We start from the raw sequence: 15036 nt of genomic DNA on the forward strand, positions 1-15036 counted from the left end.
CTCTCCCAGAACTGCCCCAATTCGAATACTGGGAACATCTTGAGGCTTCTATTTCCAGATTGCAAGAAGCTATGGATCAAATAAAGGAAGAACAGAATAATCAAAGTAGCATGATTTGCAAACTGCTCAAGGAACAGGAGGAGCAAGGGCGTGATCTAAGGGAGCTGAAGCGCCAAAAATTAATCCTTGAACCACACTCCACAGATCAGAGGAACATCTAATCCTCAAAACAACAGGTTGCTGAGTTCCAATTTTTTCTGCTTTAACTTAGTGATAGTATTATTATAGAAATTCACCTTAGGAGATATTTAGTAGTAATTAGTATGTCTATTTTAATTTTATTTCCAATTAAGCTATAATTTATTTTTCTCATCATCATCAGGCATGAATAAAGTAGTAGAATTTTTTAGAATAAAGAAGTAATCTATATTTATGAGTTCTTAGTAATAAAGACTATAATTAATTATATGTGGTGGCAATACTTTTTGTTCTCTGAATGAATGCTTGAACAGTGCATAAATTGTACTTTGAATTTGATGAATATTGGCTCCTGAAAGGATGAGGAACACGAAAAATATTATTGATGATCTGAAAAATCATGAAATTGATTCTTGAAGCAAGAAAAAGCAGTTCAAAAAAAAAAATATTCACAAGCCATGAGCACTAGGCAAGAGTAAAAAGGGATCCAAGGCTTTGAGCATCAATGGATAGGAGGGCCCAAGGAAATAAAATCCAGGCCTAAGCGGCTAAACCAAGCTGTCCCTAACCATATGCTTGTGGCATGCAGGTCCAAGTTACAAGCTTGAGACTGAGTGGTTAAAGTCGTGATCCAAAGCAAAAGAGTGTGCTTAAGAGCTCTGGACACCACTAACTGGGGACTTTAGCAAAGCTAAGTCACAATCTGAAAAGGTTCACCCAGTTATGTGTCTGTGGCATTTATGTATCTGGTGGTAATACTGGAAAACAAAGTGCTTAGGGCCACAGCCAAGACTCATAAAATAACTGTGTTCAAGAATCAACATACTACACTAGGAGAGTCAATAATACTATCTGAATTCTGAGTTCCTAAGGATGCCAATCATTCTGAAAATTTAAAGATACAGGGGGATGCCAAAACTGTTCAGAAACAAAAAGCTACAAGCCCCGCTCATCTAATAAGAATATGAGCTTCATTTAAAACTCTAAAATATTATTACTTCTTAATTTATGCTAAAGCCTATTTTATTCATCTAGTTGCTTGAGGACAAGCAACAGTTTAAGTTTGGTGTTGTGATGAGCGGATATTTTATACGCTTTTTGGGGGTAATTTCATGTAGATTTTAGCATGTTTTAATTAGTTTTTAGTTAAATATTATTAGTTTTTAGGCAAAAATCATATTTCTGGACTTTACTATGAGTGTGTGCATTTTTCTGTAATTTCAGGTATTTTCTGGCTGAAATTGAGGGAGCTGAGCAAAAATCTGACTAAGGCTGAAAAAGGACTGCTGATGCTGTTGGATCCTGACCTCCCTGCACTCGAAATGGATTTTCTGGAGCTACAGGAGTCCAATTGGCGCGCTCTCAACGGCGTTGGAAAGTAGACATCCAGGGCTTTCCAGCAATATATAATAGTTCATACTTTGCGCAAGGATAGACGACGTAACTTGGCGTTGAACGCCAAGTTCATGCTGCTGTCTGGAGTTAAACGCCAGAAAAACGTCATGATCCGGAGTTGAACGCCCAAAACACGTCATAACCTGGAGTTTAACGCCAAGAAAGGCCTCTACTCGTGGATAGCTTTAATCTCAGCCCCAGCACACACCAAGTGGGCCCCAGAAGTGGATTTCTGCACCAACTATCTTAGTTTATTCAATTTCTGTAAACCTAGGTTACTAGTTTACTATTTAAACAACTTTTACAGACATTTCTTGTACCTCATGACATTTTCAGATCTGAATTACATACTTTTGACGGCATGAGTCTCTAAACTCCATTGTTGGGGGTGAGGAGCTCTGCAGCGTCTCGATGATTTAATACAATTCCTTTGTTTTCCATTCAAACACGCTTGTTCTTATCTAAGATGTTTATTCGCGCTTAATTGTGAAGAAGGTGGTGATCCGTGACACTCATCACCTTCCTCAATCCATGAACGTGTGCCTGACAACCACCTCCGTTCTACATCAGACTGAATGAATATCTCTTAGATTCCCCAACAGAATCTTCGTGGTATAAGCTAGATAGATGGCGGCATTCATGAGAATCCGGAAAGTCTAAACCTTGTCTGTGGTATTCCGAGTAGGATTCCGGGATTGAATGACTGTGACGTGCTTCAAACTCCTGAGGGCTGGGCGTTAGTGACAGACGCAAAAGAATCAATGGATTCTATTCCAACCTGATTGAGAACCGACAGATGATTAGCCGTGCTGTGACAGAGCATAGGAACGTTTTCACTGAGAGGATGGGAAGTAGCCACTGACAACGGTGATACCCTACATAGAGCTTGCCATGGAAGGAATCTGCGTGTAAGAAGAGGATTCCAAGGAAGAGTTGAAGTCAAAGGACAAAGCATCTCCAAAACTCCAACATATTCTCCAGTACTGCACACAAGTAACGATAATACTCTTTATTATTCCAACTTACAATTTTAAGTAGTTTGGCTTTTTACAAGTAAAATCCAATTAATCCTATTGACCTCCTGACTAAGATTAATAAAATAAACATTGATTGCTTCAAGCCAATAATCTCCGTGGGATCGACCCTTACTCACGTAAGGTATTACTTGGACGACCCAGTGCACTTGCTGGTTAGTTGAACGAAGTTGATCTTGGACCAGGTTCTATTATCATATTCTATAAAGAGATACAATTTTGTCCACCATTTACTAACACTTCTCTTCACCTATCTTCATCTAAAAATCCGAATTCTTCTTCATTCTTCTAGTCCCTTCTTTTTCTACTAACATAAAGGAATCTCTATACTGTGACATAGAGGATTCCTCTTTCTTTTCTTGTTTTCTTCTCTTTCATATGAGCAGGAACAGGGATAAAGGCTTTCCACCTCTGAGTCTTGGGAGATGGAAAGACTAATATAAGCCGTCATAGCTCAGTGGTAGAACATGTGACTGCAAATCAAGAGATCCCTGAGATACCTCAGGGGATAAGTTGTCCTCCACACAAATATTGGAAGCAACTAAGGGGAGGAACACCAAAATTACTAGGAATCATTCAACAGAAGCAAGGAAGAGACATAGAGGAGCTCAAAGAGCACCATTGGTTCTTTAAGAAGACGCCACTAAAGGTGGATTCATTCCTTGTTCTTTATTTCTTTCTGTTTTTTGGTTTTTAATATTGTGTTTATCTATGTTTTGTGTCTTTATTTCATGATCATTAGTATGTAACCATGCCTTAAAGCTATGAATAAATTCCATTAATCCTTCACCTCTCTTAAAAGAAAAATGTTTTAAATCAAAAGAACAAGAAGTACATGAATTTCGAATTTATCATTGAATTTAGTTTAATTATATTGATGTGGTGACAATACCTTTTGTTTTCTGAATGAATGCTTGAACAATGCATAATTTTGATCTTGTTGTTTATGAATGTTAAAACTGTTGGCTCTTGAAAGAATGATGAACAAAGAGAAATGTTATTGATGATCTGAAAAATCATGAAATTGATTCTTGAAGCAAGAAAAAGCAGTGAAAAAGAAGAAGCATTCGAAAAAAAAAATGGAGCTAAAAAGAGTATATAGAAAAAGAAGGAGCAGTAGAAAAAGCCAATAGCCCTTAAAACCAAAAGGCAAGGGTAAAAAGGATCCAAGGCTTTGAGCATCAATGGATAGGAGGGCCCAAGGAAATAAAATCCAGGCCTAAGCGGCTAAATCAAGCTGTCCCTAACCATGTGCTTGTGTCATGAAGGTCCAAGTGAAAAGCTTGAGACTAAGTGGTTAAAGTCGTGATCCAAGGCAAAAGAGTGTGCTTAAGAGCTCTGGACACCACTAACTGGGGACTTTAGCAAAGCTAAGTCACAATCTGAAAAGGTTCACCCAGCTATGTGTCTGTGGCATTTATGTATCTGGTGGTAATACTGGAAAACAAAATGCTTAGGGCCACGGCCAAGACTCATAAGTAGCTGTGTTCAAGAATCAACATGCTTAACTAGGAAAGTCAATAACACTATCCAAAATTCTAAGTTCCTAGAGAAGCCAATCATTCAGAACTTCAAAGGAAAAAGTGAGATGCCAAAACTGTTCAGAAGCAAAAAGCTACAAGTCCCGCTCATTTAATTATAATTAATATTCATTGATATTTTTGAATTTATAGTATATTCTCTTCTTTTTATCCTATTTGATTTTCAGTTGCTTGGGGACAAGCAACAATTTAAGTTTGGTGTTGTGATGAGCGGATAATTTATACGCTTTTTGGCATTGTTTTTAAGTAGTTTTTAGTAAGTTCAAGCTACTTTTAGGGATGTTTTCATTAGTTTTTATGTTAAATTCACATTTCTGGACTTTACTATGAGTTTGTGTGTTTTTCTGTGATTTCAGGTAAATTCTGACTGAAATTGAGGGATTTGAGCAAAACTCTGAAAAAGGCTGACAAAAGGACTGCTGATGCTGTTGGATTCTGACCTCCCTGCACTCGAAATGGATTTTCTGGAGCTACAGAACTCCAAATGGCGCGCTCTCAACGGCGTTGGAAAGTAGACATCCAGGGCTTTCCAGCAATATATAATAGTCCATACTTTATTCGGAAATTGATGACGTAATTTGGCGTTGAACGCCAAGTACATGCTGCTGTCTGGAGTTAAACGCCAGAAAAACGTCATGATCCGGAGTTGAACGCCCAAAACACGTCATAACTCGGAGTTCAACTCCAAAAGAAGCCTCAGCTCGTGGATTGATCAAGCTCAGCCCAAGCATACACCAAGTGGGCCCCGGAAGTGGATTTATGCATCAATTACTTACTCATGTAAACCCTAGGAGCTAGTTTATTATAAATAGAACATTTAACTATTGTATTAGTGATCTTTTGACCACTTTAAGTCATTATTCATTCGGTCACTTGATCATGGAGGGGGCTGGCCATTCGGCCATGCCTGAACCTTTTACTTATGTATTTTCAACGGTGGAGTTTCTGCACACCATAGATTAAGGGTGTGGAGCTCTGCTGTACCTCAAGTATTAATGCAGTTCTATTTTCTTTTATTCAATTCTCTTTTATTCTTATTCCAAGATATTCATTCGCACCCAAGAATATGATGAATGTGATGATCAGATAACCCTCATTATCATTCTCACTTATGAACGCGCGTGATTGACAACCACTTACGTTCTACATGCAACAGAGCTTGAATGCGTATCTCTTAGATTCCCCAACAGAATCTTCGTGGTATAAGCTAGATAGATGGCGGCATTTATGAGGATCCGGAAAGTCTCACCTTGTCTGTGGTATTCCGAGTAGGATCCTGGGAATCCGGAAAGTCTAACCTTGTCTGTGGTATTCCGAGTAGGATTCCGGTAATGAATGACTGTGACGTGCTTCAGACCTGCAAGTGCTGGGCGTTAGTGACAGACGCAAAAGAATCAAGGGATTCTATTCCAGTAGGCGCAGGAACCAACCAGTGATTAGCCGTGCTGTGACAGAGTGCGTGAGCGTAGTTTTCACTGCGAGGATGGGATGTAACCATCAACCATGGGTGATGCCTCCAGACGATTAGCCATGCGAGTGACAGCCGCAGAGGACCATTTTCCCGAGAGGATTGAAAGTAGCCACCGCTGATGGTGAACCCCTATACACAGCTTGCCATGGAAATGAGTAAGAAGAATTGAGTTGAAGCAGTAGGAGAGCAAGCGTCCTTGAGCCATACAGTATCTCCATTCGCTTATCTGAAATTCCCACCAATGAATCTGCATAAGTATTCTATCCCTTTTATTATTTCCTTTTATTGTTTATTTTAATCTAATCAAGTATCATGTTTAATCCGCCTGACTGAGATTTACAAGGTGACCATAGCTTGCTTCATACCAACAATCTCTGTGGGATCGACCCTTACTCACGTAAGGTTTATTACTTGGACGACCCAGTACACTTGCTGGTTAGTTGAACGGAGTTGTGAATTCAACAAGAGCCACAATAGTTTTTGTGTACATACCAAAGAGCCAATATTAGTGATCACAATTTCGTCCACCACATATCTCAATAGTGGACATTTAGTTTAAGCCACGCACGATCATCACCTTTCAAGTGACAAAACCAGTGCCCAAGACTTCAAGTTACACACCCAAAACAGAAGTGTAACACCTTCGAGACCCTTTAAGTTGGTGTTTAATGCCACACATCAGTGTGTAACGCCCCAAAAACAAAAGAAAGATGACGTGCAACGCCACCTAGGGCGTCCAACGCCTTCGATTGGGAGCCATGCACACAATGGCGTATAACACCACCACAAGGGCGTTTAACGCCAGGAGCCATACAAGAAGTTGGTGTGCCACGCCAAGCTCAGGCGTGCCATGCCAAGCTCAGGCGTGCAACGCCTTAAAACCCATAATAAGTGGGTGTGCCAGCCACAAGCCCAAGTGCAACACTAACCAAGACCCACGCCTCTAGAAGATGTAATTATAGTTAAGGTTATGGAAGATTCTGTTAAGATAAGATTTAATGCTGATTTGCTTTTAATTTTAGTTAAGATTTAAAATACTGTTATTAGTTATCTTATTATGATAAGATCCACTTTTGAATTTGAATTTTAGGTAAACCTAGAATATAAATAAGTAAACATGGTTTACAAAAGAGGATCATCCAGGGTCTTCGGATCCACGAAACCCTAGCCGTGTCCTTTCATCTTTCTGCATGAGTCACTAATTCTTTTGTTAAGGGGTTAGGAGCTATGTTTATATTTTCATGGATTATTAATCTAAGTTTTATTTTATTTTAAGGTTATGCATTGATCTATTTTCAAAACTGAATTTTCGTTCTTTATTCTTTAAATGTTAGAAGTATTGAAAAGTATTCTAATTTTATTTTAAAATCTGTTTATTACTTTGAAAATTTTAATATCAAAATTATAGCTTGAAAACTCTTTCTCATGACTCTTTGATTGACTAGAAATAGTTTTTTAAAGAGTGTACGACGTTATTTTTCTTATAATTCTCAATTGTTTAGAACTAGTTTAAATATGTGACATATAATTTGACCTAGAACTACTTTTGAATATTATTTGAAACTAAATCGGAATTGTGCTAAATCTCTTTTCTTAATCAGTTGACCAAAGAATTAGCGAGTGATTAATTAAAGATAAACTGAATTGCCAAGAAATTGAAATTTAACTATTTATAATTTGTCTTGAAAAGATCTTTGCATGCATCAAAATAGATAAACATAAGGTTTAATCTTCCTAAAAAATAAATATCTCTAAAACCCTTGACACTCTCAATCACTGCTTTCTTACAATTAATTACTCGTTCATCACTACCTCCTTAAGCATTCAAGGTTCCAAGCAAGACACTGTCTCTACCCTCATTAATCCAGGTTCAATTGATTTAATTAGCGATTCAATCCGATATTTTCTTGCTCAATCCATTAATTCTTGTGGGAACGATATTCAGTCACCGTGGTATTACTTAAACGATTTGGTGCACTTGCCAATATCCGTGAATACTAGTTTTCGCTCATCAGCTAGGGATGGTTTCCCTAAGCGCTAACCATGACTCATTTTGGGCTGTGACAATTAGGAATTGTTCCACCATTTTAGTTGATATTTTTTTTCTAAATTTTCGACAGTAGCAATCTTAATGACTTGCCTGTTTAATTATTTAATCTAGTGTTTGTATTTTCTAAAAGAGAATTTAATACTGTCACTATTTAATGAGTTAACATATTTATTAGATTATGGCAATTTTCACCTATCTATTATCTAATGGTTGCTAAAGATTCAATAGTTTGATTAGGTTAATTAACAGATATTGCTCTTAACATGTTAGAAAACACAAGTCTTGGATTTTTCTTATATTAAAGTTACTTTAGATTATTATTTTCTTTTTTTTTTTTGACAGAAGGAAACATATCATTTAAAGGAAAGCCAAACGGCACTTACAGATGATAGAGATAAGTTAGATCTAAAATTAGAGAAGATGATTAGATAAATTCTATGCTGAACTATAAACTGAAAGTAAGCCCAACGTTCGATTACAAAGAATCTTAACCAGTAGAAACATAGACAGATCTGAATCTCTATGATTTCTAAATCAACACTAAAAGTGATGCAACATGTTAAAAATTCTGTTCTTCTTCTCTGCTTAAAGTCGAATCCTCCTCTAGTCTGAAGATATTTCCATGAACAACAAGTGAACTTCAGTGTATACTCCAAGATCTGATAGATCTGTACCAACGTACCCATACTACCCATAAAGGGAGGACAATAAACCACCACAAAAGGAGAGAAAATACACCACATAGGGATATTAGAAAACAGAAATTAAACAAAGAAAACTGAAAGAAACCAAAAGAAGAAAAAAGAGAGAGAATAGAGTAAAGAAAAAGGAGAAGAGAGGGGAAAGGGGGGGAGGGAGGCCACCACCTTACCAAGATAGCGGTGGCGGCGGCAGCCTCCCTCTTGGAGGCCACAAGGGTAAAAAGGCTTCAACCCTAACAGAAAGAAGAGAGTAAAGTTAGAAATCTCTAGTCATTACAACTTCTATTCTAGTTTGCAGGTATGGAAACAACGTTCATACTTCATAATAAAAGTGATCCAAATAATTAATAAAAATAGTGAAATAGATTTAACGCTTAGATTATTATTTTCTTAGACCTTAGCATTACTGTTAAAATTTTTTTTTTTAACTAAAAACAGTAACAAGACAGTATAACAATAGCAAAATATTATAAATCATATTTTCTTATAGAAAAGGATGAAAAAAAAGGAGCCAGCTTACTTCCCAATTCCAGTCTTATCCATGCGTTCAAAAGAAACAATCATCCTTAGATGGCAATCTACGGAAGAAGTTAAGAGCTAGAGGGGGCGATTTGCTTCTGAACCATGGTGGTCTCAACCAGTACATTCCGAAGAGCGCAATCAGAACCCGGATGGGCACAACATAGGAAGCAAAAGCACTAACCAAGCAAAACACCAAAAATAAGGTGGTGGCTCTTGGATCTCTCCAATTCACCAATGCTTGGAGTCGTTCTAGCAGTGATGTCAGATCTCCAACCACAGTTTGAAACCTTCCTGCAATAGATCTCAGCCTATCATACCTCATCCTAACAATATCATCGGGACGAGTTGTAGGGATCGTATCAAACTCTTCGTCAAGCTCATCGGGGTGACTGCCGTCAGCTTGTGAAAGTCTGGCATCAATACCAGGTGGGTGGCGTGGTCGACAACGATAGTTCGCCAACCCCGCTAACCCGATGTATAATATATAGGCCAGAATGATTAACTTTGGATGCATCATTAGCGTGACTACAATGACAATGAATAGTATCAAATGCGCTGGCTTTTGCCAGTTACGAATTTCATTCAGAAGCCTAAACATGGCAAAAAGCCCCGAGCCTACGCCCATCATCCTGTAAAAATTGGCTTTGCTTATCCTTAAGTTCCACATATCATCTTCAAGCATGTACTCTACCACCTTCCTTCCCAGTGGTGGCTCTTCTCTACTCAGCCTGGATACCAACATGCTCTTGGCCTGGTTAGTCAAGTTAGTACGTTGACCCTCGGTTATGGGTTCCCCATAATGCATCATGGGAACCAATGGCATTGTGTATCTAAGCAGCATGTTAGACACATTCGAACACGAAAGCCTCGTGCTCAAATGAATTTCACCCGTTCTCTTCACTCCAGATGGAAGCATGATCAGCAGAGGGTAAGAGTGAGTGTAAGTTCTATCAGTATCAAGTATGGACAATCTGATTTTCACTTTCCCAATACAATCATCTGAAGAAGCTTCTTCATCATCATCATCAACATTTTCAATGATCCTACGGTCATAGAAAACCCCAATAGTAACAACAGTACAGAGATCATAAACTTCCCAACTGTATTCCTCATTCCACTCTGGCGACAAGCTATCAACCACATTGCGAGTTCGACACCATTTTTGCCCATACTTTGCAACACAATATGCATTAGTCACAGGCTGCTCTTCACCAATAGTATCCTTTATTTGCACTGGCTCAAGCCCCCTGGCACCAAGGATTTTCATATAAAGCACCCCAATAAGGTGGTCGCTCTTATTCATTTTGACCTCATCAAACACATGGTAACCTCCATCTAAAAAGACTCGTAGGTGAATCCGAGGAACAAACCTTGTACTTGCCTTGTTCTTATCACCTGATTTTCCGTGGTGGCTTTCAAGATTGAACCAACTCGAAGTAACAGGTCTTTCATCAACTCGCTTCTCTATAGTATCCATTAAAACTTTCCCCGTAGCCACAACAATCTCATTGTCCGATTGTATCCGGTCCTGAACCGTAACCTGCAATGAATTTACAAACGGCTCATCAACCGCAAACAACAAGTCTTCATTCCAGAAAGGATTGGAGAAGCTTCGAGTGGAGCTAGGAGCAGCAATTGCAGTACTCAGATGAAAGTCTCCAACTTGGACTTTGATAACGAACTCGGGGAACCTCACCAACTCTGCTCCTCTGTGCCCTGGCATGATATGCTCTGCTTCAATAACCGAAACTCGAAGGTGCCATAGTTTTGGGGAGTGATAAACTTTTGGTCCTGTGAACCGATCAAAAGGAACATTTGCAGCTTCAGAATGGCATGCCTCTGTAAATGGCTTCACTAAATCATTGGTTGAACTCGTAATTTTACCCTTCTCCAATGACTCATCTGCAAGTTGAGGTCCAATTTGTATGCGCGAAGACACGGTGTTATCGCTTGGGTTTGAGTCCATAGCTTTTGAGTTTTCCGAGTCTGCTGCGTTTGATTTGTTTTCCATCATTACTTCATTAGTAACCATACAAAATGAAAGAAAACAAAGTAATCATCGGATGCACTAAGTATTAATATAGCCAAACCAAATATTTCTCCATAATCCAAAATAAGTCCAGAACGTAGCATGTAATAAAAGCTAGGAAGACGAATGCGATGGAGTTCATAGTCATTTGTGCCTATCGATAATATGACCTACGAACCTCAGTTATTTTGGCCTTTTTCTTCTTCTTTTTTTTTCTTTTATTGTTATTCAAAAATACTAGATGTATACAAAAAATTATCTATTGAATTAGCTATGTATTTATGTATAACTACATAGCATGGTTGTTATACGTCACTGTTATGTATCTCATAAATTTCTAAAACCATTGACCATTGACCATTGATCATTGAATTTTACTTAATATTCACAAAGGCATTACCTTCCATTAGATCCCACGCCCTCTTTCTCTAAAACATAATGGTTTTGACGCAAATTTAATCGTATATGACTTCAGTCTTCATCACACAGGCAAAGGCAAGTACCCATTAGTTTTAAACCAAGTATACATCTGGGCGAATAGACAGGATCAGCTAACATTATATTTCACGATAAAATTAAAATTTAAGAGCGAGAGAAAAAAATAAAGTTGAGGAAATTAAGAACAAAACTATGGGAAAGCAAAGTTAAGATAGCATAAAAAATGTGAAGACTGAGTGCTGACAAAGCTGACTAGGAGTAGGAAATGGCAAAATTATAGAACCTTGACAGAACCGTGTCCTATTACGACACCCAGTTGGAGGAAATAGCAGCAAACATTGATTTGAGGCGCGTTTCAGAACTCTAGGACCGAAAATCGCCAAGTAAAACTGAAGGACTTGCTTGTTCTGCGGTGCCCCCTAAAAAGTCTGCTTTCACCTTCATGGTAATAACCGACACCAAGAGGTTTCCTTTGCGTATAGCCGGTTTTATGTACTTTATATTTCTGCCATGCTCTGCATTTGTCGTTTTATGATGTATGGTAGGCTCATCCTCCCTCATAACCAAGGTTTTAAAAACCAAATCGATCATTAAATTATTTTAGTTATTGATTTACTCATTTATTAATTTTATTAATTTAATTAATTTAATTATAGTTCAATTAAAAATTTATTTTATAATAAAATAAAAAATAAATAAATACATTAAAATATAATTATAATTTAATATAAAAAATAATATTTCATATAATGGTTGTTGCAAATTTATCTTAGAATCTACCGTTTCGACCGTTAATGAGCAGTGTCAATGTGTCATGGTGCTACAATTTTCTTGGTCTAATTATGTGAGACGTTTTATTTGTTAACAACAAGCTAACCCAAGAATCCTGACTTCCTGACTTTGATTTTGTGAATGGTAATAAGTGATGATTCAAAAAATGGGCACAGCACATATAAAGGAAGAGAGAGGGAAATTATGTAAAGGAAAAAGCAAGAACAATGAAGATAAGGCTCAAAATACTAAGTACTAACACAACAATAACACCTGTTCCCATTGTTTTGCTTCCTTAGGCTTCATTATTTGTCCCATGAGTCCACGAGAAATTAATTCATAATTAAGTAACCACTCAAATTTATTAAACATTTACTTTCTTTTAATTCATCAAAAACTTTGTATGTCTTCTTCCACTTGAGGAGATCTCTTGGCAGTGTCTTGTTTTGACAACTGATCTCGAAGCTCTCTCAATTTTGATTTCTTAGAATTTAAGACCCCTAGAAACTAAAATAAACACAAACAGATTCAAGATCTTTGTGATTGTAACTACGAATTAATTAACTACAATGATCACCAGTATTCTTGAGTGATACAGATCATATTATTAGAATATAATTAATATCAGTTAGAATCAATTAATATTATTTTATTAGAATATTGATCTTAATTGATGTTAATTATATTTTAACATATCTATAATAATATATAATCTATAACAATATATAATAGCAATACATGAATTTAGTGTCCAAGATTTCTTTTCAGTATTACCCTTTTTAATTCACTTCTCCGTCAGTTATCCTTCTCTTTAAAACTCTCATCAAAACTCGTTATTAGAGCAATTTTGCACTTACTCCACTTGGCTACCTTAACGTCACTTTTATCAGTTATCATTTATCTCACTCTTCTCATATCATTTTTTATTAGTATTATTGAATACGGATAGAAAATTTTTTATTTTATTTACTTTTAATCCAATTTATTTTTTCTTAAACATATCATAAATAAAAATAGACACATCCAAAATCACTAATCTTCAATATTTTACTTAAGCATTTTATCTAAATTAATTGTCATAAATTATAAATAATGATTTTTTCGTTTAGATCTATGTTTTGATTACTATTATATTTTTTTTAATTTTAATAGCTATGATTTATATAAAAAATTACTTTATTTTTGGTAGAATTTAAAAATATATTAATTTTATGCCAATAATATATTTACTTTTTAAACATTCAGATACTTATAATAATAGTAAAATTGGTCCAAATTAAATAATAAATGAAACGGTAATAATATTAGTGAGTATAAATTATTTTTTTAAAGATTTAATTCATACTTAGTAAACTTTTAATTATTTTTAATATAATATGTTACATATATCTATAATACAATGTATTATAATTGATAATTATTCACTCAAAAATTTAGACTATTAATTTAATATTTAAATTTTTTTATTATGGTACTATTTTAATGTACTCTAAATTTTTATTATGTATTTATAATTTTGATGAAAACCATTTTTAAAAGAAATATTAATCTTATTTTTTAATTTTTTTATTTAGATAATATTAAATAATTTATATTAAAAGATATAGATAAATCAAAAAATATTATTTATATATTAATAATCTATTTCTTAGATATTCAAGTATTAGAATTGCTCTAAATAATATATCGAATGATAATAACATTGGTTAGTTGTGTATATATATTTCATTAGTTTGTTAATTTTATCTTTTGAATTTTTTTTATTATGGTAGTATTTTGATGTACTCTAATTTCTTATTGTGTATTTATAATTTTAAAAATAATCATTCTTAAAAGAAATATTAATTTTATTTTCTAATTTTTTAGCTCTGATAATATTAAATAATTTATATTAAAATATTTAGATAATTCCAAACTATTGTTTATAGTGTAACAAAATAACAATATACGAAGAGGATATGGGAGTTTGATGTTAAATTCTTTTTTTAATATAATGATTATTTTTTATTCAATTTTGCAGCTGTTACTACTTTCAACGCATAACATCCACTCATATCTTTTCTTCTCTTTAGTTTACTTATCTAATTTATATTTTCAGTCATTCCTCTACTTTTTAATTTATTCCCAATTTTACTAAAATAGTACTATGTCTCTTTTTTTATATCAATTTAATGTAGGAAAAAATGATTTTTTTTGTCTTATCAATTTGATGTAGAAAAAAATATTTTCTTTTTATTTGATGTGTTTTTATGTTTTTTATACGTCTTTACCTATTAATGATGGAATAAAAAAGTCCCTTAAATATTTTGTTAACTTATTTTTTTAATTACTTTGTAATAATATTTTTTTAATTTTTTAAAATATTGATTATGCAGAATATTATGTTCAAAATTTGAATACATAAATATTTACTTTGAAACTAAATTAAATTATTAATTTTGTCTACCACAATATTATTTATTTTGCGTATTGGTTAAGTTATTTGACTGACGTATATATAGGACGCAAGAAAATTCACATCTATCAAAAATTTGGTAAAAATATTAATATGTTAATTTCCTAAACTATCTATGCTATTAATTATGTAGAGTACTGGGTTTGATATTTAATTATATAGAGTACTAAATTTAACATTTATTAATTTCCTAAATTGTATTGCAAAAAAAATAATTAATTTAATATTATTATTCATTTATCATGTAATTAATATATAAAAGATAAAAAAAACTTATACCTCCCAATGGTAGAATGAAAAATTCTCACACATATTTTGTTAATTTTTTTTATTTGTAATCTATTTTACATTTGATAATATTATTTTTTATTGATTATTAGTTCGACACATACTGTATAGCAGTTGTTGTATAAAATATTTATTTAAAAATA

The 15036-nt window shown here is 34.6% G+C and overlaps 1 protein-coding gene across 11 annotated transcripts; it reads right to left on the bottom strand.

Annotated features, from left to right (window-relative positions):
* Positions 1-8032: 8032 nt before the first annotated feature.
* Positions 8033-11850, bottom strand: LOC130982685 (FT-interacting protein 3-like). Of its 11 annotated transcripts, none has more exons than XR_009087192.1 (3): positions 8911-11325; positions 8561-8623; positions 8033-8357 (listed from the first exon to the last, which is right to left on the bottom strand). XR_009087192.1 is itself a non-coding variant. In XM_057906740.1 (3 exons), exons 2-3 carry the CDS (start codon positions 11346-11348, stop codon positions 8938-8940), a joined length of 1968 nt encoding a protein of 655 aa, XP_057762723.1. In that variant the 5' UTR covers positions 11349-11470; positions 11663-11850; the 3' UTR covers positions 8033-8937. The 11 variants fall into 11 exon arrangements, 9 of the variants coding, with proteins under 9 accessions (XP_057762723.1, XP_057762721.1, XP_057762724.1 ...); XR_009087191.1 differs by having other exon boundaries at positions 8033-8376; XM_057906740.1 differs by adding exons at positions 11342-11470; positions 11663-11850 and having other exon boundaries at positions 8033-10898.
* Positions 11851-15036: the final 3186 nt, after the last annotated feature.

This window comes from Arachis stenosperma, chromosome 5 (assembly GCF_014773155.1).
Source record: "Arachis stenosperma cultivar V10309 chromosome 5, arast.V10309.gnm1.PFL2, whole genome shotgun sequence".
In the NCBI taxonomy this organism is placed as follows: domain Eukaryota; kingdom Viridiplantae; phylum Streptophyta; class Magnoliopsida; order Fabales; family Fabaceae; genus Arachis; species Arachis stenosperma.